General features: G+C 33.2%; 1 protein-coding gene across 7 annotated transcripts in view; it reads left to right on the top strand.

Moving 5' to 3' along the window:
* The window catches only part of SPOCK3 (SPARC (osteonectin), cwcv and kazal like domains proteoglycan 3), a 319,424-nt gene that overhangs the window by 144,532 nt on the left and 147,523 nt on the right, over nt 1-27,369 (top strand). For 4 of the 7 annotated variants that reach the window (XM_006917020.1, XM_006917019.1, XM_006917017.1 and 1 more), the window contains one exon: nt 7,424-7,538. The exons of the other annotated variants lie outside the window; for them this stretch is intronic. In XM_006917020.1, the coding sequence (XP_006917082.1) occupies nt 7,456-7,538 (83 nt within the window). In that variant the 5' untranslated portion in view covers nt 7,424-7,455. The remainder of the gene's footprint in view (nt 1-7,423; nt 7,539-27,369) is intronic. 7 annotated transcript variants of the gene reach the window in all.

Below are 27,369 nucleotides of genomic sequence, written 5' to 3'. Positions count from 1 at the left end.
AACACTTTTTATCATCAGTTGTTTTTATTTTTTTTTAATTTAACATTTCTTCTAGTGATAAAGAAGAAATGTGCTTATAATTTTATATTGAATTGAACAGATGCTATCAGGGGGTTATCTCCTGCTTAACACCTAAGATCAAATTAAATGGTCATAATACAATTTCTTGTTTATATATCTACATTTGTGTTCATGTTTGTGTGCATGTGTATGTGAACTATCTAATGATAGCAGTATTTGACACAGCTTTCAGAGGAAACATGTCTATGCTTTGAAGACTTGTTTTAGTATTTTGAAGATTAACTTTATTGTTCTTTTAGAAAGAGTTCATGTAGGAATTATTACTTTTACTATTAAGCAAGCAAAAATAGATTTTATTGAGGGAAATGGTTAGTTTAGTCAGTGAATTTTGTTGCATGGAGATAATTTTGTGCCCTAGGAGAAGGCTGAGAAAGGCAAGAGTGTCACTCAAAGTGGGCCAGACATCCTTAATAGGGTGGTTGGAAGAGCTGCATTGCAAGTTATAAGAGATTTTTTTATGACCTTAAAAGCTATCAATAAAAATACAAATGATAATGGCAAAATATAATTCCATATTGGTAGGACTTTTCTTTATGATTTTATTTCAGGCAGCCTTTTGACAAGTGCTAATTTAATCATAGGTATACTTAGTTCTAATATTGGAAAGACAATCCCAAATATAAATTTTTATGATGTGGATTCAGTATCATCATCTTTACCAAACAATAGATTAGAAAATAGAAACCAGTAATAATAGGTTTTTACAGCTAATATTTTTGGAATGTGTTTATTTTATAAAATAAACACTATTAGCAATTATCACTTTAATAAATTTGGAAGAAAATATGATGAAGTACTGACAAAGAAAATGAATGATAAAGAATGGAAGAGAATGATATTTTAAAACATTCATCAATACTTTAGAACAACTGTAGCATGAAATTCTGTATTGTAATAGCATCTAGAGTTTTTATTAATTTTGATTTATCGATGCAGTAGTAGTTAGATACATTTAATACACCTTTTATGACATTATTGAAATAAACGCTGTAATATTTCGATATATATTAATTATAAAGTAAATGAATCCACCAATTGTATATGAATCTTCTAGTTTTGTAGACTTCCACATTTAATATTTGTAATGGGAAGATCAGATTTAAAGTGGATGGATTTTACATAATTGAAGTAATATTAAGGTTTGAAACTAAGAAAGTCACTCCAAAGACTTGCAGCCACATTTAATCACATTTAGCACCACAAAATTGCCTGTCAAAAGTCTAATTAACTATCAGGCATTAGCTCCATTTTCCAGGCTGCTCACTTGCACAGCCTTTCATTATAACATCTGTCAAGTTTTAAAAAATTCCCTAGGAAAACTCTTCTTCCTATAGTTTTACAACATAAAATTATAGCGAAATAAACTGTTGTTAGAACTACAACAAAAGCATAATTGATGCTTTATCATTGAACCATTAAGAAGGATTTTATAATCATGTTTGAGTTACTGGTCACTTTATTTTATATGAGAGCATACAATTAAGCTTAAAGAGACATTTTCTAAGTGAATGCAGATTTGTAGTTTGACTTCACTGTTTAGTGATGTAATTTTTACCATATTTTTAAAGTTGAAACTCAACTCTCAATTGCACAGCTCACCTGCTATAAAATCACGATGAATATCCAATTTAGTCTTTGTTTTCTTGATTTTTTCCCAACTGCTAAATCGTTCTCTCATCACCTAAATACACTTTATGTTAGCAATTGAAATTCAGAGATAAGAGCATATTTGCTTATATGTTTGCTATCGTAGTTGGAGATAAACATTCCACAAAACAAAAAACTTGATGGTAAGAAAATATAATATCTAGGAAGTAAAGGCTGATTGCTTACAGAGAACTACAGATGATGACACATTTGTTAATTAATTAGTGACATCTAATGGCAAAAGAACATGAAATAATAATTACTTCATTATGGTTAGGAAAAAATAATCATCGAATAAGAATTCCAGACATAGCAAAATTATCAGAAAAAAAATATTAAAAGTATAGCATGAATTGCACATGTTGAAAGAACTACATAAGGAAATGCTTCAACAAATAGATGGGAATTATATAAGAGAATGCAAAAGGGAGAGTGAATTGCGAGAAGAAAGGATGGGCAAGGAAACTGGTAGAAAAAAATAATAAAAATGACTAATTTACAGTGGTGAGGTGGTGAAGTCAGGTACAATTTATGGCAAATGGTGAGGAATTTGAATATCAAAGATTTGGTGTTAATATGTTCACATTTATTTATGCCAGCTGTGCATGTAAACATTTAAAGGAAATCACTGAAAGAGATTCTGTAATTTCCAAAATAGCAGAAAGGAAAAAAGATACTAAATAAAATACATTCAGTACACTATGAAGCAAAAGAGGAAAGAAAAGCTAAGAAAAAAGGAAATATTGCAAAATAGAAAGCACAAAATAAAGTGTTAGAAAGAGTCCAATTATATTTTTGAAATCACAATAGATAAAACAGAAAAAGAAATATGTAATCTTAGATTGGATTTACAAATCCACCTAAAGGTTCTTCAGGGCTGTCTATTAAATATACAAATGAAGAATTAAAAATAAGTGAATTGAGGAAAAACTCTTTTAGGCTAATACTAATCAAAAGAAAATCAGTTACAGCAATATTAATACCAGAAAAAATCCACAAATGATGGAAGGGAGGAGCTGGAAGTTAATTCAGTTGATTCAGGGGTTATTGCCTCAGCATACCCATTCACACAGACCAGGGCTTGGTTCTCTCAAAATCATGTCTTTTCTGCTCTGTAGTCACCATCATTCCCATGCCAGTCTTTCTTAGAATAGATTTTTATCCTTTCGCTTCTGGACATTTGATTTCCCTGTCTTGATCATATGTCCTTCAAGGCGTCTCCAAATTCTTGTGCAAACCTAGCTATGCTATTTTCCAACTTAAAATTGTTCAATGACATGGCATTACCTATGAGGTAAAACTCCAAAAGGTAAGAAGTTTCTATCTGTCTCTTTAGTGCTCTTTAACAATACTTGCAGGTAGCATGCATATTTTATATTGTTTCATTGATCCCGAACTGTCATTCCAGGAATAGGGCATCTTTTTAATACTTTTATTTTTTAATACTGTCTCCTTATACAGCAGATTCCTTTCATATTGTTCATTATATATGTTTCAAAATCTATCTAAGCTTTTACTCATTTTAATGATCCCCTGTTCACCATTATATGACCCCTTCATCTCTGTGTGCATGTATATTTCTACGCATGCATGCGTGCGCATGATCACACATACACAGACACACACAAACACACACACTGGCCTCCTAACAATAGTCTAATTGCCTGTTTATACATCTCTCTTTCAACAGAAAAAAATGTTGAGTCTGTTGAGGGCAGGGTCCATTCCATGTAGGGTATCTGGTGCCAAAAATGTATGCTAACGTGCAGTATACACTTCAAGAGCAGAGTGTGAATTTGGAGATCATCTGGTCCAAATACTTTATTTTATAGATGGACCTAACAGGCTACATAGAGATTACTATTCTTTACTGTATTGGTCTTTGAAAAATCGGAGTCAATATTGGGTTTCTATTACATGTGACAAGTTGCTAAGAAATCTTTTCTCTGGCGTTGGCTGAGCTAAGGTAAATGGTTCATCGTTAACTCACCAAAAATAATATACAGCATGATTTAAGAGTGTTTTAACCTAGAATCATTAGGATTTAATAATTCTTCTAAAATTTAGGTTTCTTGTGGAAAAACACTTTTTTCCAAAAATGAGTTTGTACAGAAGTGAGTTTGTGCAGATTAGGCAGTTTCAGTCTTCCTTGTTAAAGTTTATCTTAGTTCTTGATACTAACAATAATACTATTTTTACAACATAGTGATGCCACCTTTTGCCTTTCCTTCTTTCAAGACCACCTGCACTAAACATGATTGCTAATGATGATTCCTCTGCTCCACTGAGAATTCAGCATCTTTGACTGTCCATGTTTGTTTTCCTGAACTGTCATCTACATTGTGTCCTTACTTTTCAGTTCCCCTTACCATTGGGACATTTCTTCAACGATTAGATCTTTTCTTACTGACCTATCTGTCCACACTCATATTTGTTTCCCGTTCTCACCGGCTGGCTCAGGTACTTCTACCATTATCAGCTGATTCAGCCTGGATACTACCAAGGTTATCCTGATCTAGCAGTAAGCAGGAAATTCTGGACTAAAAACCAAGCATTCTGGCTAAAGAGTGAGGGGTAGCCTACATCACAAATGAAATGCAAGGTTAACTTATAAGGCAATTGTTTGAAATTCAGAATGCTTTTTCTGAAACAAAACAAAACAATGCAGTATTAGGTCCCTAGGTTAGTTCACATCCATCAGAAAGATTATGAAAGATTTAGAGAAGAAAAGAACATGGGCAAATGAAGTAAAATGCCATGACTGAAATATTTCGAGGGGTGGTTTTCCAGGATACTTAAGAGAAAGTTAAGTACAGTAATGCAGAATAGAATAGGTGGTGCCAATTTGAAAAAGATGGAAAGAGGAGGACAGCAAAAGAGGGAGGTGATGAATTTATGCCAGGCGTCTTCGAGATACGGGATTGATTTTAATCCATGGGCTTCAGCCAAGAGGATGTTGTTCATTGTGTTATTGTTGTGATTTCAAGAATAAAATTTCAGACATCTGTATTTACAGTGTGTGATTTTTTTGTAGTTTTAAGCTGCCAACAATGTGAATTCTACTAAAAAATACATATGGTTAAAATTACATGAACAGAAAGTGATCTTTTTCTTTTTGCAGACCTCATGTATTCGATTCTTCATTTTCACTTTCTATTATATTTTTCATTTCCTGACAAATACTTCTGTTTTATTTTATCATTCATGTAGAATTTTATTCAAAACCTTCATTAAATTAATTTTCAATTGCTATATTTGTTCTGATAATTTCTTTGCTATATACCAATTTTTGATATCTGATTTAAATGGATGTAGCATAAGAGGTGTCATGGAACTTTTGAAAATTATTCAATGCAGTCCGTATAAAGCAAGGGAAAATGAAACAACTGAAAATAATATTAATAGTCTGCACTCAAAGATTAGATTAGCCATGAAAGGTTTATATGTACTATAGTGTTTTATTTCCAAATTAAATTCTCCTTTTTGTAATAATGTATCCTAGATTAGCTATATTCATGATGAGTGGATGACATCTGATAATAAGGTACAGTGTTAGTCACAATGACATTAAAAAACAAAATAGACTAAAAATGAGAAATAGCTCAAAACATTTTTAATGCCTTCTAAGTCACTGAATGTTTTTCATGTTGTCCAACAGATATTATACAGTTCTAAGATGTAATAGTTCGATGAGACAGTTTTTCATTTGAAACTGATAGTGTAATGAGAATGTTCTAGCAATTCGCATTTGCATAGTGAACAAAGTATCTTCAACATTTTATAGAGAATAAGATAACTAATATAGCTTATTTTAAATGTCGAAACTACTCAAATTAAGAGAAGCCATAATTGATCTAATCATTACTCATCAAAAAATTTTTCCTTAGTGTGGAGGAAATTGAAATATTTGTGTTCCAAATAGATGTGTTTAATGCTTTGACAATTATATTATGATATAGTATATCTATTAGTTAACATTTAGACTATATATGTATTTTATTTTAAATATTATGCTTACATTTGGACTATATATGTATTTTATTTTAAATATTATGCTTATTTGAAACCTCAAATAAGTGTTTTGCAGAAATATACTTTATATTTTTAAAGAAAATATGTGTTCATATGTACATCTCTCTATATAAAGTTTATATGTGTACTTTATTGAATTCATTGATTGTCAAAGCATATTCATTTTATTTAGGGTATTGACTAAATATGCTTAAGACTTAACACATTTTAAAGCTAAATTTGATTTGTACACCAGATACTAGTTCTGATTTACCCTAGGTTTAAGATCTAGAAAAGACTGGCTCAAATTCACATTTCATGTCCAGTGAGATCCCAGGGCCCTCCTAGATATTTTTGCATATTCCAAATGCACATGCTGGTTATCCCAGCTCCATTTTTCTACACGCACTAGAACTTTATTTTCAGTTTGCCACCTTTCATGGCTTCTTTCTCTCCATTTTGACCTGTACCCAAACTGGACACTCGGTGTCTTTTGCTTTTTCTTTATTTGTGCCAACTCCCTCTCTATTTTTCTGCCCACAATAAATCGCTACAAAGTAACACCAGTGACAGCATTATTCATAATAAACGAAAGGAAGAAACAACCCAAATTCCCATCAATTAGTGAATGAATAAATAAAATAGGACACATCTATACAATAGTAGGATGTTCAACAACATAAAAGAATAAAGTAGTGATGCATGCTACAACATGGTTGTTCCTTGAAAAAAATACATTCTTCCAAATAAAAGAAGCCAGACGCAAAAGACCACTTATATGGAACGTCCAGAATAGGAAAACCTATAGAAGTAGGAATCAGATCAGTGGCTGCCCAGTATCGCTTGTTGTGAGGGAGTTGGGGAAATGGGGGCGATAACTAAGGGGTATGATATGTTTTAAAAGGTATTTTTTTGAGGTGATAAAAGTGTTGTGAATTGATTATGATAATAGTTTCAAACTGTGAATATACTGAAAACCAGTGAATTTCAAACATTAAAAGAATGAATTGCATAGTATGTGAATTATATCTAATAAAACTTTTAAAAACTATCATACACTCTTTGTGTTGGCAGTCACAAGGACAAAGGTTTTTTTCTGGAGAAATGATGGTCCAAGACTCAGACAAAAATGATTTAGAAATGAAAATGCAACATCCCAGTTCTTACCAGGATGCACTCAGTCAGTCCCCAGCTATAGCTATAGACTTTTCTTAGATATCCAAACACTCGTTAATGACCACTAACCTCTTTCTGTGTTTCATTCTTTTTCTCTACCCACCTGCATTTATATAAGGAATACAGAAGTATAAATTATAATTCTCTACTGACTGAAGTATTACAGAAACGTACCCCAACTTTATGTCTTCACCTTTACTGCTTAGGAGGCAGTAGCAACTATAGAAAGTTTTGGTGTTAAAGTTACTGTTTTGATCACTCATTGTTTGATCATAGGAGTATATGCATTTTAGCTTCTGAATAGAATGCGTGAGACTGAACTGCAACTGTCTATTAACTCTAAGATATGTGGGTAGAAGCAGAGGTATCTCTTAAGAGAGGAAGAATGTGAAGACAATTTACAGTTACATGTTATATAAATTTTTGGATTGAAGTGTGTTTGATGGGATTAGAGACCTCCAATTTATACAAACATTTTAATATTTTTTGTACACATTTCTCTCTCTAGCTTTAGATCCAGCTAAAGATCCATGCTTAAAGATGAAATGTAGTCGCCATAAAGTATGCATTGCTCAAGATTCTCAGACTGCAGTCTGCATTAGTCACCGGAGGCTTACACACAGGTAAACATTGTTAAATTAAATCCCACTGATTGAATGGTACTCCTTATACCTCAGAGTATAAATATTTGGTAACGTCTGCTAAGCTTTTATCCAGAGTTTTATTGAAACAGCTTCAGAACCTTGGTTAATACAATTATGGTTCACTTGGGTTAAATATAGTTATCAATTAGAATTCCTATCGATTATGGAATTTAGGCACATATTATTAAGTAAAGAGGATTTTGTGAAGATTGGATTAAAGTGCTACATCCTCATACTTACACTTTTCAAGTTTAAAGAATAAATATAGTTTTGGCACCCTCTTAAGTATTTTTGCTTATGCCCACTCAAACATCTTATTCCCCTCGAGATAATTGGAAACAAAGTTAAAGGGCATGAAATGGATGATCGATGTTCATTCAAAAATATGAAAAGTCACAAAATAGAGACAGGGCCCTGGACTGCTTCAGGGAACCATGCTTTTCGGAAGCCCTCGTGCTGGTGGAATCCTTGTCCGTTTCCTGATGGCTGACACAAAATTCCAAGAGGAGAAGAAAGGGTTTTCAATATCTTTTATACTGATCATCACTGCTTCTGTAAGATAAGCTCTATTTTGAGAAGGATCAGTCAGTCATTCAGAAGTAGCCTGTGTAGTTTGGTGCTGAGTCTTAAGAATTGGAACAGGCCACAACTGAGAGTGAAATCACCGAGTACCTGATGGAGGCCAACAGGTGTATCTGTATCCTTTATTACTTTTAAAGGAATTCTCTGTATGAGAACACTTTTCTGTGATAGTGGACCTAATTCGTGTTGTGCTTTTCATCAGATGAGCATTGGGATTTCTCTGTTTGTATATGTTCAGAGAATAATTGGATTTGGCTTTAGTGTACTTACATCTAAATTCTGTTATTCAAACACCAACAGACAGAACATAAGTAGCATTTCTAGAAAACAGCAAATATTTACATTTCTTTGATGTCCCTTATTAATGTGAAAGCACATATGCATAAAGTCCTTTATTACATGTTGAGTGGATTAGAGGAAATCTTTATTCCATAATGTCAAATCTATCATGGCAGATTTCAAGGACCAAGGCAGGCTAATGTGATCAAGACAGAGGGTTTGGGAATGAGTTCACTTGGAACAAAGAATCATGGAATATCAATAATGTACTTGTAAAAAGTAAGAAAGAGAGAGAAGCAGAGAGAGAGAGAGTGAGCGAGCATGCTACAGTTTGGGCATGTAAAGTGTAAAAGATCTTCTATGGAAATAGCATCTCTATAGAGTCCACATACTTTGGGAAGGCTCAGACAGGTGAAGCAGAGTTATTAATAATATATCCCCCCTCAATCATGACCTCTGTGTTTTTTTTGTAAAGGGATAACAAAACTGGCCAGAATTTTATTTTTCCGTTTATTTCCTTAGGGTTCCTAAAAGCTTCTGAATTTCTCGGAATTCCTATTAATTAATCATCAAAATGTTAGTATGTGAAAGTATGTATGGGGGCACTGAGGAGAGAGTGGGTTTTTACTTGAGAAATCAATATGGGGATGGTGTTGAAATGAATTCCTGTGTGATCCCTCACCCAAGTTACAGACACCTAGTCAGTTGTTTCATATAAAAGCCAAACACTTTTTATTACAAGTTTCAGAGACCCTGGGAAAGATTTTCATCTACCCACACAGTTTCACCTTTGGAAAGGCTCATCTGCCATTTCACCTCTGACCCCCTGAACCCAAGTCAGTGAGCAACCGAAGACCTCACAGTATCATGCCGAGGGCAGGAACTCTCTCCTTTCGACTACTGATGAACACTGAAGCCAGGAGAGGTTAAAGTTCCTGACTTTAGGTCTCAAAGTTAGGAATTTTCAGACCACCGATGCCAGTCCATATTTACTAACACTAGAATCCATTCCTTTTACAACTTTGCTGTCTCATGGCCTCTCTAACTTCTTAGTAGACATAGCTTAACTACAGACAAAAAGAAACTTCTTTAACATGATGAAGACACTCAGAAACCAATAGCTAAAATGTTTCTTAATGTAAACGGGTGAAGCAGTCTGAATAGAGAACCACTGCCAGCTCCGCCTTTGGGGGCTGGGAGGGAGCCTGCTGTGTTTTAAGTAGGTGGACTTCAAAGTTTTTAAGTAGCATTTAGTCCTGTTCTATTTCTAATAGATACTATTTTAAAATTTGGACTCAATATGAACTAAATTCAATAAATAAATAACTAGTTTCCAAAAAATTGCTATTAAAATTAATATTTGATACATTTTATTTGCTTTGAGGATTGTCAGTACATAGTGAATGTTTATACAAAACTGAGGAAAGGAGTTTTGCCAAGTAGTTTGATCCATAAAGGCGGCTAATATAAATAATGTAGATCTTAAATTTGGAGGTTTTGTGAGTATTTTGGGTATGGAGTACAGAAAACAGAAAAACAGAGAAAAATAAAGTTTGGCCATTTACATAGTTTAGATTAGAAATTCCTACATTTTTCATTTAAAGGAGGAGAGGTTCCCCCCACCCCTCCTTGATCTCATAAAAGAGAAAAGAAATAGAACTTGCCCTTTGCTTCTGCAGGGAGAATCCTGTTTTTCAGAGTCTCCCTAAGTCTATCCCCTCACCCTCAACTGTATATCACACCCCTTTTCTCCGTTGCCTTAGAACCCTCGACTTCTCATCTTGTAATAATCACTTCGTGTGTAAAAACTGTGTAACATCAGTCTTCTTCGATTGGTTGGAAGTTTCATGAAGGTAGGATCTATATATTTTATTCACCACCTTATACTCAGAATTCGACATGCTGGCTAGTATATATTTTCTTTGACAAGTGTTATTAAAATAACTATTTGTAAAATGTTTAGAGAAAACAATGAGCTGTTTAATCAGTTGAACTGGTCAATCTAGATAACATAAGTCTAAAAGTTGTTTTCTCTGTGCCTTGTTCTTATTTGTTGAAGATGGTCTGAAAAGAGCATACGAATTTATCAACAAATATTATAAAATAAATTCATCGAATAAATGAACACTTGAATTATTGTCAGAAAAAAAAGGCAGAAGAGGATATGAAAATATGAGGGGAAAAAAAGAGTCCATAACAACTGGTTGAACAAAACTGGTAGATTCTTGGTAGATTGTAATAATAACTGAAATACTCACTAAATATCTCCTTATTTAGTACTTTAAATAACAATACTGTTATGCCCTGCTTAACAGTGAGGCTGTGTTCTGAGAAATGCCTCGTTAGGCTGTTCCATCATTGTGTGAACATCGTGGAGGGCACTTACACAGACCTGAATCGTATAGCCTACCACTGTAATTGTATGTACTCTGCTTTCATAGGTCTTACAGGCACAGTAGGTTTGTTTACATCAGCAGCACCACAAACAGTGCAGTAATTGTAGTGTAAGCCCTGCCGGTTGGCTTTTCTTTTCGTAATGCAAGTGTATGACTTAAGCTTTGAATGCTGAGGATCCACTCCAGAGAAGCACGCATTTCAAAAACAGCATTCAATTCCAGGTAGGCTATCTGGAATAAACACATGGCCAGCTACACAAGTAGATTAAGAGACAGGTCACCTCTGAGGCTCCCCTTGTTTTATATCTTAATTTTGAAAACTAACCATTTGGACTACTTTTTTTTTCTCTTCCCGTGCCTTAACTTCCAGCTCTTAAGTTTTAAATTCACTAATTAGGAGTGAGCCCTAAAGCCCTAGGCCCTCATCTTCTACCCCAATAAAAGCAGAACCCCAGGCCCACTCCCTGAAGGTTATCACTGAAGGGTATGTTTCAACCCTAGTAAGAACTGCAGGGGTTGGTCCAGTTGTAAAGGTTGGTTTCAAAAGGGGAGATGTCTCTGGGAAGCTCACAGGGGCCCGGGTGGGTGCCCCAGGCATTTCTAGCTGATAGCTTTATTATGGGTAGGCTGAGACTGCAAAGATCAGTAACTCCAGGCTAGGACAGTAGGGTGGCTATGATGTCCAACTAGGTGAAGGGAATTTTTCAGCTCCATTATAATCTCATGGGACCACCGTTGCATATGTCGTCCATCATTGACTGAAATGTCACATGCTGCATGACAGGAATTGTCTTCTGAAATCAGAGCAATACCCTGATCAGGGGACTCAGTACGTGTGTTACGTTAGCTCTAATCATTATTACCAATGCAGAGGATTGTGTAAACTATTTAAATATGCCATGTTCCCGGTCATATATTTGGATATTTGTCTCCTAATGGCTTTTTCTGTGAAGAATTGGCCTCAAACTACCATGATACCTGTCGTTTTGTGCTGGCTTTCTGTTACCATTTTCATCACCGGTTAAAACCAAATAGTTTTATGAACAATGAGAAAGAACTGGAACATAATACAATTTCCAAAGTGGTGATGTAACCGGTCATTTAGATGGTTAATATAAAATATAGAATGGCTTTCCAGGCTTTGACCCACTTTTTTATATTGTTACCCTGGGGAAAATTTCTGGAGATACTTTTAGCCGAGGGTTTTTTGTTTTATTGTTTTGTGTATTGTGAACAAGAAGCCTCATGTTTTATGCTCCTTTTGCTGCCTATGCAGCTGCAGATAATTAACACTATTTCTAGATCTGTGTTTCAGGCACCAATCAATGCTGCTGATATTAAAAAAACAAAAACAAAAAACAAAAAACAGGTTCAGAATAATGAGACAGAGTAAGTTGAAGAAGTTGTTATATGACAAAACTAGCCATGTTAATTTCTGCTTCATTTACACCAAAGGTTGGGAAAAAAATCAATAAGGAAATGCTTTTGGCCTCATAAGAAGGCATAAAAAATAATAAAACATTTAAAATACTTCTTACCAAAATAGATATCAAGGGTGCGTCCTAAATCTCCTTTATTTTAAATATGCATTTTTGAATTCATAATTTTAATGACCATATTCAAAGGAAGACTAAAATTTATTTATACAATAAATAAATGAATGACTATGATGTTTATATTTCCATTGCTATCATGTTGAAATATTTGTTATAGAAGATTCAGTCACAAGGACTGAGTTATAGTGGAGGCCCATTTCTTAAATTAAGTTTACTTTATAACTATTTTAAAATAAAGCTCCTTATATTTATGTAATATTTCACTTCTATGGTATATGAATGCACTGATATTGTCCTTAAGGAGAATGAAACCCAGGCTCTCTTGTGCTTTTAATATGTGCAAAGCTTTTTAATAAGTGCCTTAAATTCATTTAGTTTTTACAACAACCCTAATGCTTTATACCAAAGATCATTATGTCCATTTTACAGAAACAAAAACTGAAGCTCAGAGAAGCTGGTTATTCTGCCTGAGATTAGTTATATAGAAAGATAATAATAGCTAGATAGGTAGATAGGTAGCTTGATAGATATAAAGGGGCAGACTTAGGATTTAAAATCATGTCTATCACTTTTATATACATTCTTTTATAATTATAAATGAATTTTAATCATGTTTATGAACAGATGTTTATATAATTTTATAAGTACCTAACTATCCATAAGTCTCTTTTGGTTAAAACAAAGAGTGTTTGGAACACTTTTTTTTTTAATAGACTTTTAAAAGAGGTTGCGTATGTGTGTGTGTGTGTGTGTGTGTGTGTGTGAGAGAGAGAGAGAGAGAGTATATGTGTACGTATTTGCATATATACAAACATACACACACATGCATATGTATGCATAACCAATTTAACCTGACGACAGTGATGTGAGGTAAAGTGGGTTATAGTTGCTACATGATAAAAGCTGAGACACAGAATTTATATCATTTGCTCGGGTGCTAGACTTGGACATTGAACCTGGCTATTAAGATTCCAGAATTTGTTCTTTTGACTATTATGTGATAATTTCTTTTAAAACATAATATTGAACACTTATAAATCATGTTGTATAAATGAGGTATTCTTCTAAGCATTTTAGAATTAACTTATTTTACCTTATAACAATTTTATATTCCTTATAAAAATCTGGATAAACATTGCCTGTACAGTTTCTCAACATATTTTAACCCACATTCTTTCTTGCTGGACACCTAATTCTTAGGGATTTTTTTGTTTTTTGTTTTTTTTTAATTATGATATCACCCTCAAGAGGATATAATCCTTAGCTACTTGAGAATTGCTCATAGGGAGAAAATTGAATTCATTAGACTATACATCTAGATCAATCCGTATTGATTTAGTCGTTTTATTTTAAACAATCCACTTATATAAACAAAAAACATGTTTCTCAAATATAAAAATAAGACAATGTTGACTATATTTTTAAAGTACACATCACATCATTATTGTGATATTATTCTCACTGCTGTTGATGAAATCAGGCACCTGTTGATTAAATCCCAATGCCCTCAGCGCAGTCCCTAATAACCTGAACTAGGTAGCTTTACAGCCTGGTCTGCAGCTTTCCCCCACAGTACATTATTACAGCAGGAAACTCACTGTGTGGAATGAACTCAGCGGCCAGAGCCAGATGGCCTGGCCTCACAGTTCCACTCTCCTAAGCTGTATGATCTTAGGCAGATAACTTAAACTTTCTGTGCTTCAGTTTCTTCCATTATAAAGTAGGAATGAAAAAAATGGTATATTCTGATAATGATGTTTTAAGGATTGAGTTAATACACAAAAACAAAGAGAACAGAACCTGATTCATAATAGGCATAATATAAGTGTCAGCTACTACTATTTCTTTACTTAAACATATTGTATATTTTATAATCATCGACTGTTGTTATGTCTGAGTATTTTTCCTAGTGAGATATTCTTCCCATTTATTCCTTTGTTCTTCTGGCAAATATTCCATTTCTGAAGAAGCTTTTAGCATAATGGTTAATGGTATGTAATTTGATGCTAGTCTGGCTGGCTCTGAAGTCTGTTTCCATTTCTTGGTGGCGAAATGACTTTGAGCATATTAAATTCCCCAAGACTCAGTTTTCTTGTTTATATGGTAGAGATGATAATTGTACTATCTAGCAACCTCTGTTTTTATGAGAATTAAAGACATAATTTGCGTAAAATACTTCACGATGGAAACACTCAATAAACATTAATTATTAAGACATCTCTATTCAGCTTTCTCCCACATGTCTCCTAGCCCAAAGTAAAATTAAATTCTCCTTTGTCTTACATTTGTGGCCATGGCACATTAGCAACACTTTTGTCTACCTGTATTATAATTATTTATATATTTAATAGCTACAAGTTGATATGTTGAGTTGCAGCTGACACAGTATTTGAAAAAATTGGTTGACTCCTGTCATGATTATAGGAGATGGAATTTAAGATTACTTTATACTTCAAGTAAAAGGAGTCACGTGGTTTTGCCAGTTGAGAATGGAGCGAAAGGGAACAATGTGTTGTATGTGTTGGGGGAAAAATGTGAGAGACAGCTGCTTAAAGGGAAATACGAAGGAAATAGGTATATATTTGCTCTATTGAAAGTTATTAAGGTGCTGTCATTTGAACAAATTTGCTGCTTTTAATAATTTTCTAGTTTATACATTTTACCACTGCCCAAATCCCCATGCCCAGAGAAGAGCTTCAGACCAGAAAGTCCAAAATAGGTGAGAGGGATTCACATGCACTAAATTCCTCCTGGAATACTGTCATTAGTGCTTGTCTATAGGTAAGTCCTTTCATATCCTTTCTGATAGTTTTACTTCCCCAGTGGGCCTAAAGACCATGGGGTCCTTCTGCCTACTGGGAAACCAACTAGTACTTCTAGGAAGGAAAAGCTGGGTCTGAGTGGAGATATTTTCCGACTCTTCTCGCCATACATACTGGCTTTGAAGTCTGCATAAAAATTTTTAATGAATATATTTTTGCGTATACTTCTAAATCTCCTGATCCCTAGATTTCAGCTATGAGAATAGGGTTTGAATTGTTATGGTCAGTAATAGAGGGCAAGATGAGCAGCCAGCCACAAGAAGCCTATGGTAAATGACAATGACACAGGAAATAAATGAAACCCAGTTGATAGCATAGTGATGCTATCAAACCCAGTTGATGCATAGTGAGTGTAAGGAGTACATTTGCTCATAAGCCCTTTTCTCTGATATCTACTTCTTGCTTTTATGAGTCTCTCTGATACAAGAAAAAGAGTAAGAATTAGAAAAAAGTACAACAAAGGAAGATTCAAATATTTCTTGATGATGAAATACAGTTTCCAAAAGAGACAAGAGAGTAGACAAAGTCTTCAAAAGGAGGAAAAACCGGGTAATTCACAGAGAAGTAACTTTTAAAGAGACACTTTAGATGGACCTTAGTATCTCTTAAGTCTATGTCCCTAAGTGATGAAGATTATAATACTTAGGTTTAAAGTCCAATAATGTTACTTAGATTTCTGAATTATAGGAAGAAATAATTGTATACGTTAAATAGATGCTTCTTTAAATTAAAATAATGTCCCATCCTTTTGTCTGCGAGGTGGTTAAAACTAATCACCTAGTAAAAAAAAAAAAGAATATTCTTGTTCTTCTAAATAGAAATCTGTTTCTACATTGTTGTAATTTAGTATATTGAAACAAATGAGAAAAAAATACGATTGAAATGACTGTTTATTAGCTAAAAGTAAAAAGAAAGGAAAATATTAATTTTTAAATTTAAACTTATGAAAATAACATATGGATAAAGGAATGATAGAAAACATTAATAATTAATGTTTATTGAGTGTTTCCTATGATAGAAAAGGTAGGAAAGTTTGCATCACCCATCTCTGGGTCACTGAGTTCTACTTTCGCTCTTTCAGAAATTTTCTACATGCACACAATTATCTCCTAATGGAAGTATTTTATGCATGCTTGTTGTGCTTCATTTTATTAACTTAATATATATTTTTACATTTGCAATTCAGCATATGCATTTTATCATATCATTTAAATGGACGTAAAGAAATCCATTACATGTGTGTACCATACTTTACAACAATATGGATGGACCTCAAGGGCATTATGCTAAGTGAAATAAGTCACACAGAAAGGCAGATACCATATGCTCTCTCTTATATGTTGAATTTTAAAAAACAAAAAACGAAGTTCATAGATACAGAGAACAGATTGGTGATTGCCAGGGGTTTGGGGGGCATAGAAAGAGAGAAATAAGTGAAATGGGTATAAATTTACTATAAAATAAAAAGAAAAAAATAGCAAGGTACAATACGACATATATCTTATGCTACACTTGTGTATGAAAGAAGCAAAAATAAGGCAATAAATATGTAGTTGTGATATTGTGATTTACAGTAAAAAATTGAAAACTACTCTGTGAAAGATAATGAGAATTAGAAGACATGCCACAAATTGGGAGAAAATATTTGCAAAAAACATATCTGATAAAAGACAGTTATTCAAAACATATAAAGAACACTTAAAACTCAGCTAACAGAACAATGTGATTTAAAAATGTACCGTAGACTCTTAACAGATACCTCATCAAAGATGATATATAGAAAGAAAATATGTAAGTGAAAAGATGCTATATATCATATGTCATTAGAGAAATGCAAATTAAAACAACATATGGTATTATAATGGCCTATTAGAAAGGCCAAAATTCAGAAACTGACAACATCAATTACTATTGAGGTATGGAGCATCAGAAACATTCATACATTGCTGGGAGAAATACAGAATGGCACGACCACTACAGAAGACAGTGAGACAGTTTCTTATAAAAATAACCACACTTTTATCATGTTTCAGCAATCACATTCCTTGGTATTTACCCAATTAAGTTGAAAAATGTATGTCTAGAAAAAACCTGTACACAGATGTTTATAGCATTATTCATTATTGCCAAATCCTTTCATAGGTGAATGGATAAATAAACTGCTACATCTAGGCAATGGAATACTATACAGCACTAACTAGAAAATGAGCTATCAGGTCATGATAGGATATTAAATGCTTATTATTAAGTACAAGAAACCAAAAGTCGAAAAAGGTTATATACTGTGCGATTCCAACTATATAACATTCTGGGAAAGGCAAAACAATGGAGATGGTGAAAGGACCAGTGGTTGCCAGGGATTAGGGGAGAGTGCAAGGAGAGCAATTAGGCAGATCACAGAGGATTTTTAGGGCAGTGAAAATATTCTGTATGTTGCCATAATGGTGGATACATGTCATTACATATTTGCCCAAACTCAGAAGTATACAGCACCAGACTGAACTGTAATGTAAACTGTGGACTTCGAGTGATTAAGATGTGTCAATGTAGGCTCATCAAAAGCCTACAAAATACCATTCTGTTGGAGGATGTTAATAACGGAGGAGGCTATGCATGTTTGGGGTCAAGGGGCATATGAAATCCCTCTGCAATCCCCTCAATTTTTCTGTGAACCTTAAACAGCTCTAATAAAATTAAGTTTTAATTAAAAATTTAATTAACAATCTTTTAATATCTCCTTAGTTTCAAAAATGTGTGTGTGTGTGTGTGTGTGTGTGTGTGTGCGTGTGTGTATCTTTAATGTGCATGGATTGCATAGATAGTGGTGGTGGTTTAATACCAGTCATTTGTTTTAAGTTGTAACATGATGAAACATGACAAAAAATAGTGGCAAATTAAAGAAATTTGACTGTACCAATAACCTTTTTTGGAGTTGAAACATTTTTTTTTCCAGACAAGGGGATAGTTTTATTACATGATAAGGAGATTTAATAAAAAAAAAGTCCCAACATTGGAAAAGATATGCTAGATATTTAAACTGTAACAAAATGTGCATTATTTACTTATCCTAGCTATTATTTAGACCTACTATTTAAAAGCAGTTGGTGCCATGATGTACCTAATTACTGTTTTACATGTTTGGTTTTGGTAATCTCATCAAAAGAATTTTTCTCATTCTAAATACTTCCCTCTCCAGGTAATCAATTTTGTCTCAGTATTTTAGAGAATTTTTATTTTTCTTCTTAATATTATGATTTCTAACAATCAATCTCAATCCTGCTATTCATTTCATTTTAACCATGAAATTTTAAATCTTAAACCCAAACTTTTCTATTACCAAGTTTTTCTTAAAGAAACCAACATTATGGATAAATCACAGTTGAACCTCCTGCTAGCCAAGTGTTGGCAAAGAGACAATAGTATTTCTGGGTAATGGACTTTAAGGGCTGAAACATATTAATTTTTAAACTTTGTAGAAAACCTTTTTCTGGCTGACTAATATAGATAAATAATTAGGAAATGTAGAGTCAAGCACTGGTATATTTCAACGAATAATGTTTATTTTCCTAGATTTCTGTTTTGTTTTATATAGTTTCTTTAGATTTAAAAAAATACTTTAAAAACATTTTTAATCTTGGGCCTATTAGTGCTTCCTATTTAATTCTCTATTTATATTTTGATTTTTTAATAATGTAATCTACATTCACTGATATTCATTTATGGGCAGAGGCGGCTATCCATACAACGATGGATCATGCTCCCCTTCCAAAGGGTAGGTTCCTTGCTGGCAAGTGGCTGCCAAGTCAGGTACCATAGTTTTCAGCAGCTTTTCACAGCAGCCCTTACTTCTTTTTGAGCTCATGTGCCTAGTTCTTGAGTGTCAAACCAGAATAGAAGTAATACTTGTCATTTCAGAGTCCAGATGGTAAGAAATGGGTACGAATGCCTTCTCTCTCATTTTCTACCCATGGGCTATTAGTACATAATTCTTAGGCCTATGGCATGGTAGAGCCATAGATATAAGGAACTTAATTACTTCAATTACTATGTGAAAGGTCATTCAAGGAATAGATGTATTAGCATCTTATATGAAAGAAAAATAAACTTCTATTGAAATTTACAATCAAGAATATTTGAGAGTGTCGTAACGGTGGAAAATCATGGAAGTATGTGATGGGCGACAATAATTATCTCATTAAGTTTTATATTAGTTACAAATAAAAGGATAACAGATAAATGTTTTAAAGAACTTGTCTACTGGGGACCTCATCTGGATGAGATATAACCTTTTTTGCTACATAGGCACCTCATCTTCTCTATGAGCAAAAGATACTAAGGGAAATATGAGAAAAATGAAATTCTTAAACAAGTGAACATGGTAAAAATTTGACTTTGAAGTGTTTTGCTTCCTGGCATTTTACTTTGGCTTTAAACCAGTGAGATGAATAGGAAAAATAAGTTTATAATTGGGGAAATTTGGAAGAGTTAACTTTGAAGTGAAATTATTTCGTTTTCAGATTCTCTCCATGATTCAAAATTCCATATGTTTTGATGCACTATTGCAGATAAAAGGAGAGATATTTTAAATGTTCAGAGCTTAGGGAAAGCAAATAGAATGTCAGCTTAACCTTTATCCACTTCTTTTGCATGAATGTACTAAACTGAGATAAAAATTTTGATATTTTGGCATTTGTAAGAATAAAATTTTCCACTGAGAGATAAGAGGTATCTCCTTTTCCCATTTAGTTTCATGGAGTAACTAACTCTCACTCCAAGAACTGGTCTTTATTTTTTTAACATGAAAAAATTGTCTACCTTTTTATCTAATTGTTCTAGAGTTAATCTGAGTACCAGAAAACGTGGTACATTGTGATTATTTTATGTTCATAGAAGCTTTTAAAACTTCATAGTTTTATAGAATGGTTTCCAAGGAATATGATCATTGTAGATGTTTTGTTATTTATGTTATACTACTATGGAGCACATCATTAAGTTCTGAATTTTTTCTAAAAACATAAAAATGAATACAAATTGATATGTGAGCGGTTTTTCTTTAAAGGAAGGTGTGCAATACAATGTAAAGTGTCATTCCATTTTAATAAAAAGGTTTGAAGCAGATGCAATTTTCTGCTAATTTTCCTGTGTTCAAAATTATGAGCACAGATGATTTGACTTGTTTCTACTTCTCCTGGCCAGGCTAAGTCTAAATTATAGCAAGCTGATAACCTTTGGAAGCATTTTGTAAGGGCATTCCTACTTTGATGCTTGTTCCAATGTTGAATTTTCATCGTGAGGGATTTCTTAGATCTTAGGTTTCAAAAAATCCTAAACTACCCTGTGGGAAAATAGGCCGGCGTTTAAGTCTATTTCTTTCCCAGTTTCAGTAGTGACTCAAAACGCTAATAAATATAAAGAATAATGAAACTGTCAATTATAAAGAATATTATACCCTGGGCTTCTCTTGTGGAAGTTAAAATATGTCACTTTTAATGTAGAGAATCCTCCGTCTGTATCCTGAATAGCTCCTACATAGCAATTACCTGTTTTCTTCTAAACCAAATATTTTCTATTCTACTTCAGTTATAAAGACAAGAAGTAGAATGTAGCCATGCAATGAACTAAAAGCATGATCATTACAGACAAAAATTAAAGAAGTCTTGTATATAAAACAAGCTTCCTAGTGAGGACGAACATTGTTTTAATGGAACTTTAACGAAGATATTATTATATATATTTTATAATCTATAGTTAATCATTTGCAAAAGGTAAAATAGCTGCTAGGAGGCAAAAAGGAAGAAACCATGGATTGTGTACAGTCTTAAAGAAGAATCTTACCTATCTAGGCCATCTGTGCACTGTGGGAATGGATTCTTTGTCCCTGTTGATCCAGTTTCTGCTAATCAGAAATCTCTCTCTCATATTGAGCTAAATGTAACTCTGTAACATCTATCCTAGTTATCCTTACATCAAGAGCTGCTAGGAGGCAAAAAGGAAGAAACCATGGATTGTGTACAGTCTTAAAGAAGAATCTTACCTATCTAGGCCATCTGTGCACTGTGGGAATGGATTCTTTGTCCCTGTTGATCCAGTTTCTGCTAATCAGAAATCTCTCTCATATTGAGCTAAATGTAACTCTGTAACATCTATCCTAGTTAGCCTTACATCAAGAAGTTTTCAAAAGGGGGAATATCAACAAACAAAAAGAACTTCACAGTATTTTGCAATAAATTTAATACAAAGTATTTCACACGTCACAGATTCAGTAGTGAAGTCTGATTGTACAGCTACAGGAAAGATGGATAGCTACTTGTGTTGGGGTCAAACTACATAGTTTATCAAATTATATACTTGAATTTTTCTTAGAATTTTTTTCTAGAGTTTGTAGAAAAGCATTATCAGAGGATGGTGAAAGTAGTAAATTTCATAAAAACATATTTTAGTAACCCATTTCTATAATGCACATTACATGGCATAAAGTAGAAATACTGTTTTAGGGCAATTTTTATCTTCATGTACTAAAAGTTTCGTGTTCTTTGTGTTGCTTTCAATGTTTTAGATATGAGTGACCAGTTTCACTCAGATCTAAATGGATGCTGAAAAGCCACATAACCATGTCCTTTAATCTCATAAAATATCAAGAAAAAGTTGACTAAATTATTTAGAAAAATATGAACATAATGATAATTTAAAATGAATCTAAGTGTATTTGTTGTATTAGATTTGTAAGAAATATCATTTTCTAGGGAGAAGGAGAGCTGATTCAGTTGGCTTGCATTATTATATTTAAACCTAATTGTCTGAAGACTGATTAGTATATTGCTGAGAGGAGATACTGCTTCTTGGGTTTTCTTCAATTTTCCTAGGAGAAACCATCACAATAAATATCTCTGTGATACATAGTCTTCTCTTCCTATTGCTATATTATATTCAAATAAATGAGGGAAATATTTCCAACTAAGTGTGTATTTATTAAGCCCCTACTACGTGTAAGGCGTGGTGCTAACTGCTGTGGAAAATCCAAACTAAAAATAAAACATACTATAGTTTGGATTTCAGACAGCATTAATTTAATAGAGATATAACCATGTAATTCCAATTGGACATAATATACATTTAAACAAAAATTAAAATATTTGTGAAAAAATAAATGACATATATTTAGTTTCATGCAATTCTGTGCTATGCTATGCATCCAAACCATGTAGACATGAGAAAAGCAGAAACTGGCAGGAATGGAATTAATAGTCATTAAAATGGTATTTTTTCTACTATTTCATTGCTATATTTTACTCTGTTGAGTACTGACTCAACTTTATATGGAGAAAACATCTTGGAAGATAATATTGTATTATTAGAATACCAATCCATTTTATGTATTCGTACAATGCTATCTTATTAATGAGAGCTCTATTTATAGTCATTGGACAATTACCTCAGGAAAGAACTTGGAGAAGATGGGTTAATAAATTACAAATATTGCCATTTATCTTTATCAATAATTGGCTACTATGCTAGTTCCTAGGAATGCATTATTTGAGTGCAGACCCAAGCTTTCTAAATATAGGGATATCATGTTCTTCTCCACAAAATAAATATGGCTTGAGTTCTATATCTTAATTTTCTACTCATTTTAACTTTGTCAGTTTAGTGACTCAAATGTATGATTCTTCTAGATCATGTACGGAAGTATAAACATAATATGTCCAAACTGTATTTTCTCTACTTTATAAAATGCAGAATTGATTTAAAATCATTTACTTGATTAAACCTAAAATGGTTACTTTTATCTATAGGAGTTATTATTTAATGTGTTTATTATTATGTGGGATCGCAAAAAATGTGTTTTGATTTTTTGACACAAATGATAGGGGAAAGACAAATATCAAATACCAAAAGACAGCTTCATATTATCAGTAAACTCTGTATTAAAGGTATGGCATATCTTCCACTGCAGTGAGCTCTCAGTTGACACAATCAAGCAAATTCTTGGTGATGACAACGGAGGAATGCTAAAGAAGCCATAACTATAAAGAAGCCATAGTTATTATATATGGTGTGAGATGGATACTAGAATCACCGGGGTGGTCACTTTATGAGTTATATAAATTTCTAATCACTATGCTGTACACCTGAAACTAATCTAATATTGTATATCAACTGAAAAAAAATTAAAACAGAAGACATTACTGCATTTATTTGTTCATTCATTCATTTAGTCATTCATTCATTTATTTAATCTTTATTTATTATCTGTAATATGCCAGTACCTCTAAGCACGTCATGTACATTATTAGTAAATAAAATAAGTTTATTTGCCTTTAGGGATTTTTTAAAAGTAAAGAATAGATAAAGAGGTAAATATAGTATGAGATCACTGTGTAATTAAGATGGAATTGGTATGATATCCTAATAGAATTGTCAGACCTCTTGAAGGTATGATATCAAGGCGTGAACATGGAGGATTAAATGGAAGTTATGAGGCAAAGCACAGGAAGAAGAGTGTTTCAGACAGAGGAAACCATATGTAAAGGCCTGGCAAAGGAAAGAATGTGACATGTTTGAGAACCTGAAGGGAGGACAGTGGAACTAAAGAGTGTGTTGTGGACTAGGATAGTAGTTAGTCATAGATGATGAGAAGCAGATACATCAGTGATACATTTTGAAGGTAGAAACAACAGGTGTCACTGATTTGTTATACGTGGAGGGTGAAGGAGAGGTCACAATCAATGTTGGTTTTCAATTTACTGAGTTAATCAGATTGGGAGACTATGGCGCCATTTTAAGAGTTGGATAAGTCTGGAAGGGAGAAGGAACAATGATGTAAAGCTCTAATTTGAAAATGTTAAGTTTAAAAGGCCAACGATATATCAAGTATATTAAAATTGGTGGAAATGGATGAGAGAGAGACAGAAGACAAAAAGAATAGATCCCTGGGAAATTCCAATATTTAGAGGTAGGCACTGAGGAAGAGCTTCTGCAAAGAGATGGAGAAGTAGCAACAAATGAAGTAGGAAGAAAATCAAAAGTCTATGAGGAAACAGAAGTCGAAAGAGAAATTTTAAGGTGGAAGAAATTGTTGCCTGTGTTCATTCTTCAGAGAGGATGATTGAGATATTTACAGAAAAAAATAAGTGTTAAATTTGACAATTTGGAGTTGGAATTCATGGTAGAATAGATATGGAAGTGAAGGAAAATAAAGAAAGATAAGATATATTCTGGGAGAAAATAATGGGAAAGTCTCATTAAAGACCAAGGGATTTTGTTTTGTTTTGTTTTGTTTGTTTTGTTTTGTTTTGTTTTGTTTGATGGTGGGAGCTTATCACCAGAGACCCTTTGGTACTGATGAGGAATTCAGTAAAATGGGAAAGATTTGTGGTGCTATAGAAATAGAATCGAAAGCTTTGAGAAAGTGAGAAGTGAATGGTCCTGTCCACATGTGGGTGTGTGGAGTGTATTCTGTGTTGAAAGAGGAGCGTGTTTCTTCAGGCTTCTCAGAAACACAGAAAGAAGAAAATATGTGTGGATGCATGTGAACATGTAGATTTTAGATTGTGAACATTTCCCCACCCCCACCATACCTTCTAGTTTCTGAAAATGGTGTTAATAGGACATAGTTTTTCGCACATAATATTTTAAAAACTGAATTATTACGATGTTTTTTGTTATTTGAATAAGGATGAATTCACATGTTGCAAGATTCCAAATATACCAAGTTATATACAGGGGGACTTGTATATATACATGAGGACTTGTTTTGATTTTAATTATCTTTTTTTTCTTACTTGAACCAATTATCTGCTTGTCCTTTCCCAGTCCTGTCTTAGGCAGGACTCATGGACTGAGGTAGGTGCCAGAGATCCTTCCAGCTAACATTAGGGAAAAAACGGTGGAAAAGTGAAGTAAGATTTTTGGAGTATAAGGGCTCAACAATCTTAACTTGAGAAACTGCTGCTTCTAATATTATTAATGTGGTTCTTGGTTCAGCATTAGTGAAAGCATTCTTATGATATTCCTGATTCAACACTAAATCAGAAGCCCTGGATCAATATCTGCTTCCTCTATAACGGAAGACTCGTCCTTTGTTTCAAAAGAGTCAATGGAGACTTTTAAGCAGATTTGTAGCAATAACTTTGAATCATGGCTAGACTTGAGTCAAAAGCTTCTGTTACTAATAGGAATCTGAAGTCTTTGTGTATACGCATTTGCAATTTTGCCAAGAGAAAGAAAATTGATGTAATGTTATACTGATTCAAATCTGTTTTGCATCCTTCTTCTTAAAAGAGGAAAGCTTTGGCAGCCTTCCCAACTAATGGAAGATTTCCAGAGGCAAAAAAAAAAAAAAAAAGTTAGTGACTATCAGATTCTGGCTTCACTATCAATGGAACAATCATTTAAGAAGCATTAGGTTTAAATGACTTACTCTAGAATGTTCATTCAGACTTATCTGATACCAAACTCTCCAAATCTCCTTGAAAATATGTATTCTGAAATTGAAAACATGAGTATTCAGAATCAATCCATTACATATAACTATGAAAATAAATAGACAAAACCAGTAATAGAATTTCTATAATTTACAATGATGGTCATTTTAAAGATCAACAAAGGAGATTTGCAATATTATTAGGGAATTCTATGTTTATGAACTTTTACAAGTAATCTTCTCTTCCCTATTTAATAATTATCATAAGAAATATTTTAAAATATTCATGAGATTCACAACGGTTTATATTTTTTGGTCTTTATTATTCTATCTAAATTTTCATAACTGAGGTTATGTATAAATAAGTATGATTTAATTTAATTGACTCCACATAAAATAAGACCTTTAAAAACAAATGAATTGACCCCTGACTTGTACACTGCTAATAAGTACAGCATGATTATAGAGAGATTAAAAACATAATATTTAAAAAAAAACCAACAGATTTAATAGTAAGGTATATTGTTTTGAGTAAAATGTCTGAAAACAACAAAAATAATCCATATTTAAGTTCAGTAAAGAAATAGAGAAGAATCATTGGGCAATTTGTTTTATTGTGAAAATAAAATAAGTTTTGACCTAAGAAGAGTTTGGTTTGAATTTTGCTTTGTCTCTTATTAACTGTGAGTTTGTGCTTCATCTTTCTGACTCCCAGTTATCCCACATAAAAATTGGCTAATTTTTAATAGTAGTTTAAAATTAATTTTATAAGACAAATGATATAACTAAAGAAAAACAATTAAAAGACATGTTCAGTATCTAGAAGATCTTCAATAAATGTTAGTTTTCTAAAAACAGCAAATGTCAAGATACTAGAAAAAGTGGTCAAAGTATTTAATATTTAATAGCTAGACTGAGCTCTCAGAACTAAACGAAGTGGTACAAGTACATTTATTTCTTAGTAAATACTTATTGAGCAAGTCTTTGTTTTATGTGCTTTAGCAGACACTAGAGGTACAGAAACCTAGTTTTATGAAGCAAAAGAAAGTAAAGAAAAAAGATAGATGTGTTCGTGAAGTGGAGGGAGAGGGTGTTGCAAGTTTAAATAGAGTAGCCAGGAATGGCTGCATTGAGAAAGTAAGGATCTGAAGGCAGTGAGCGGTTGAGTCATGTGTGTATCCAGTTTCTAATAAGAATATCAAATTCTAAGGCCGAGGGCATGAGTGAGTGTTGTAGAAGAAGCAAAATCTGCTGTCATAATTAGACTTAACTCTGCTTAAGCTCTTGAGCTATGCCGAGACTAGAGTGGAATGGGCAAGGGCCCGGGCATGGAGACCAATTGCAGTGATCCAGGTGGGAGATGATCATGGTTTAGGCTGAGATTATAGCAGTGTAAGTGGTAAAAAGGGATTAAGCTCTGGAGGTATTTTTTCTTGTAAGGCCAATAGGATTTGCTAATAGGCTGGACAAGAGGTATGAAAGAAAGAGAGGAGTCAATGATGCTTCCAAAAAACATGGCCTGAGCAACTGAAAGGATCATATTTCCATTAAGTGAGATTGAAAGAGTGGTAGGAACAGGATGTTTGTTTGTTGGTTGGTTATTTTTTGGTGGGAGAAGGAAGTGTTGTGTGTGGTGGTTGAACAGAAGCTCACTTTGGGACACATTAAGACTGAGATATCTGTGCAATGAAACACATAAGTCTGGTGTTTAAGGAAGAGGCTCATATTCCGAATTATGCTTATAGGCATGTA

This window comes from Pteropus alecto, unplaced genomic scaffold, assembly GCF_000325575.1.
Source record: "Pteropus alecto unplaced genomic scaffold, ASM32557v1 scaffold166, whole genome shotgun sequence".
In the NCBI taxonomy this organism is placed as follows: Eukaryota; Metazoa; Chordata; class Mammalia; order Chiroptera; family Pteropodidae; genus Pteropus; species Pteropus alecto.
Note: the sequence above shows the minus strand (reverse complement) of the source record. Positions and strands in the feature narration are given on the sequence as shown.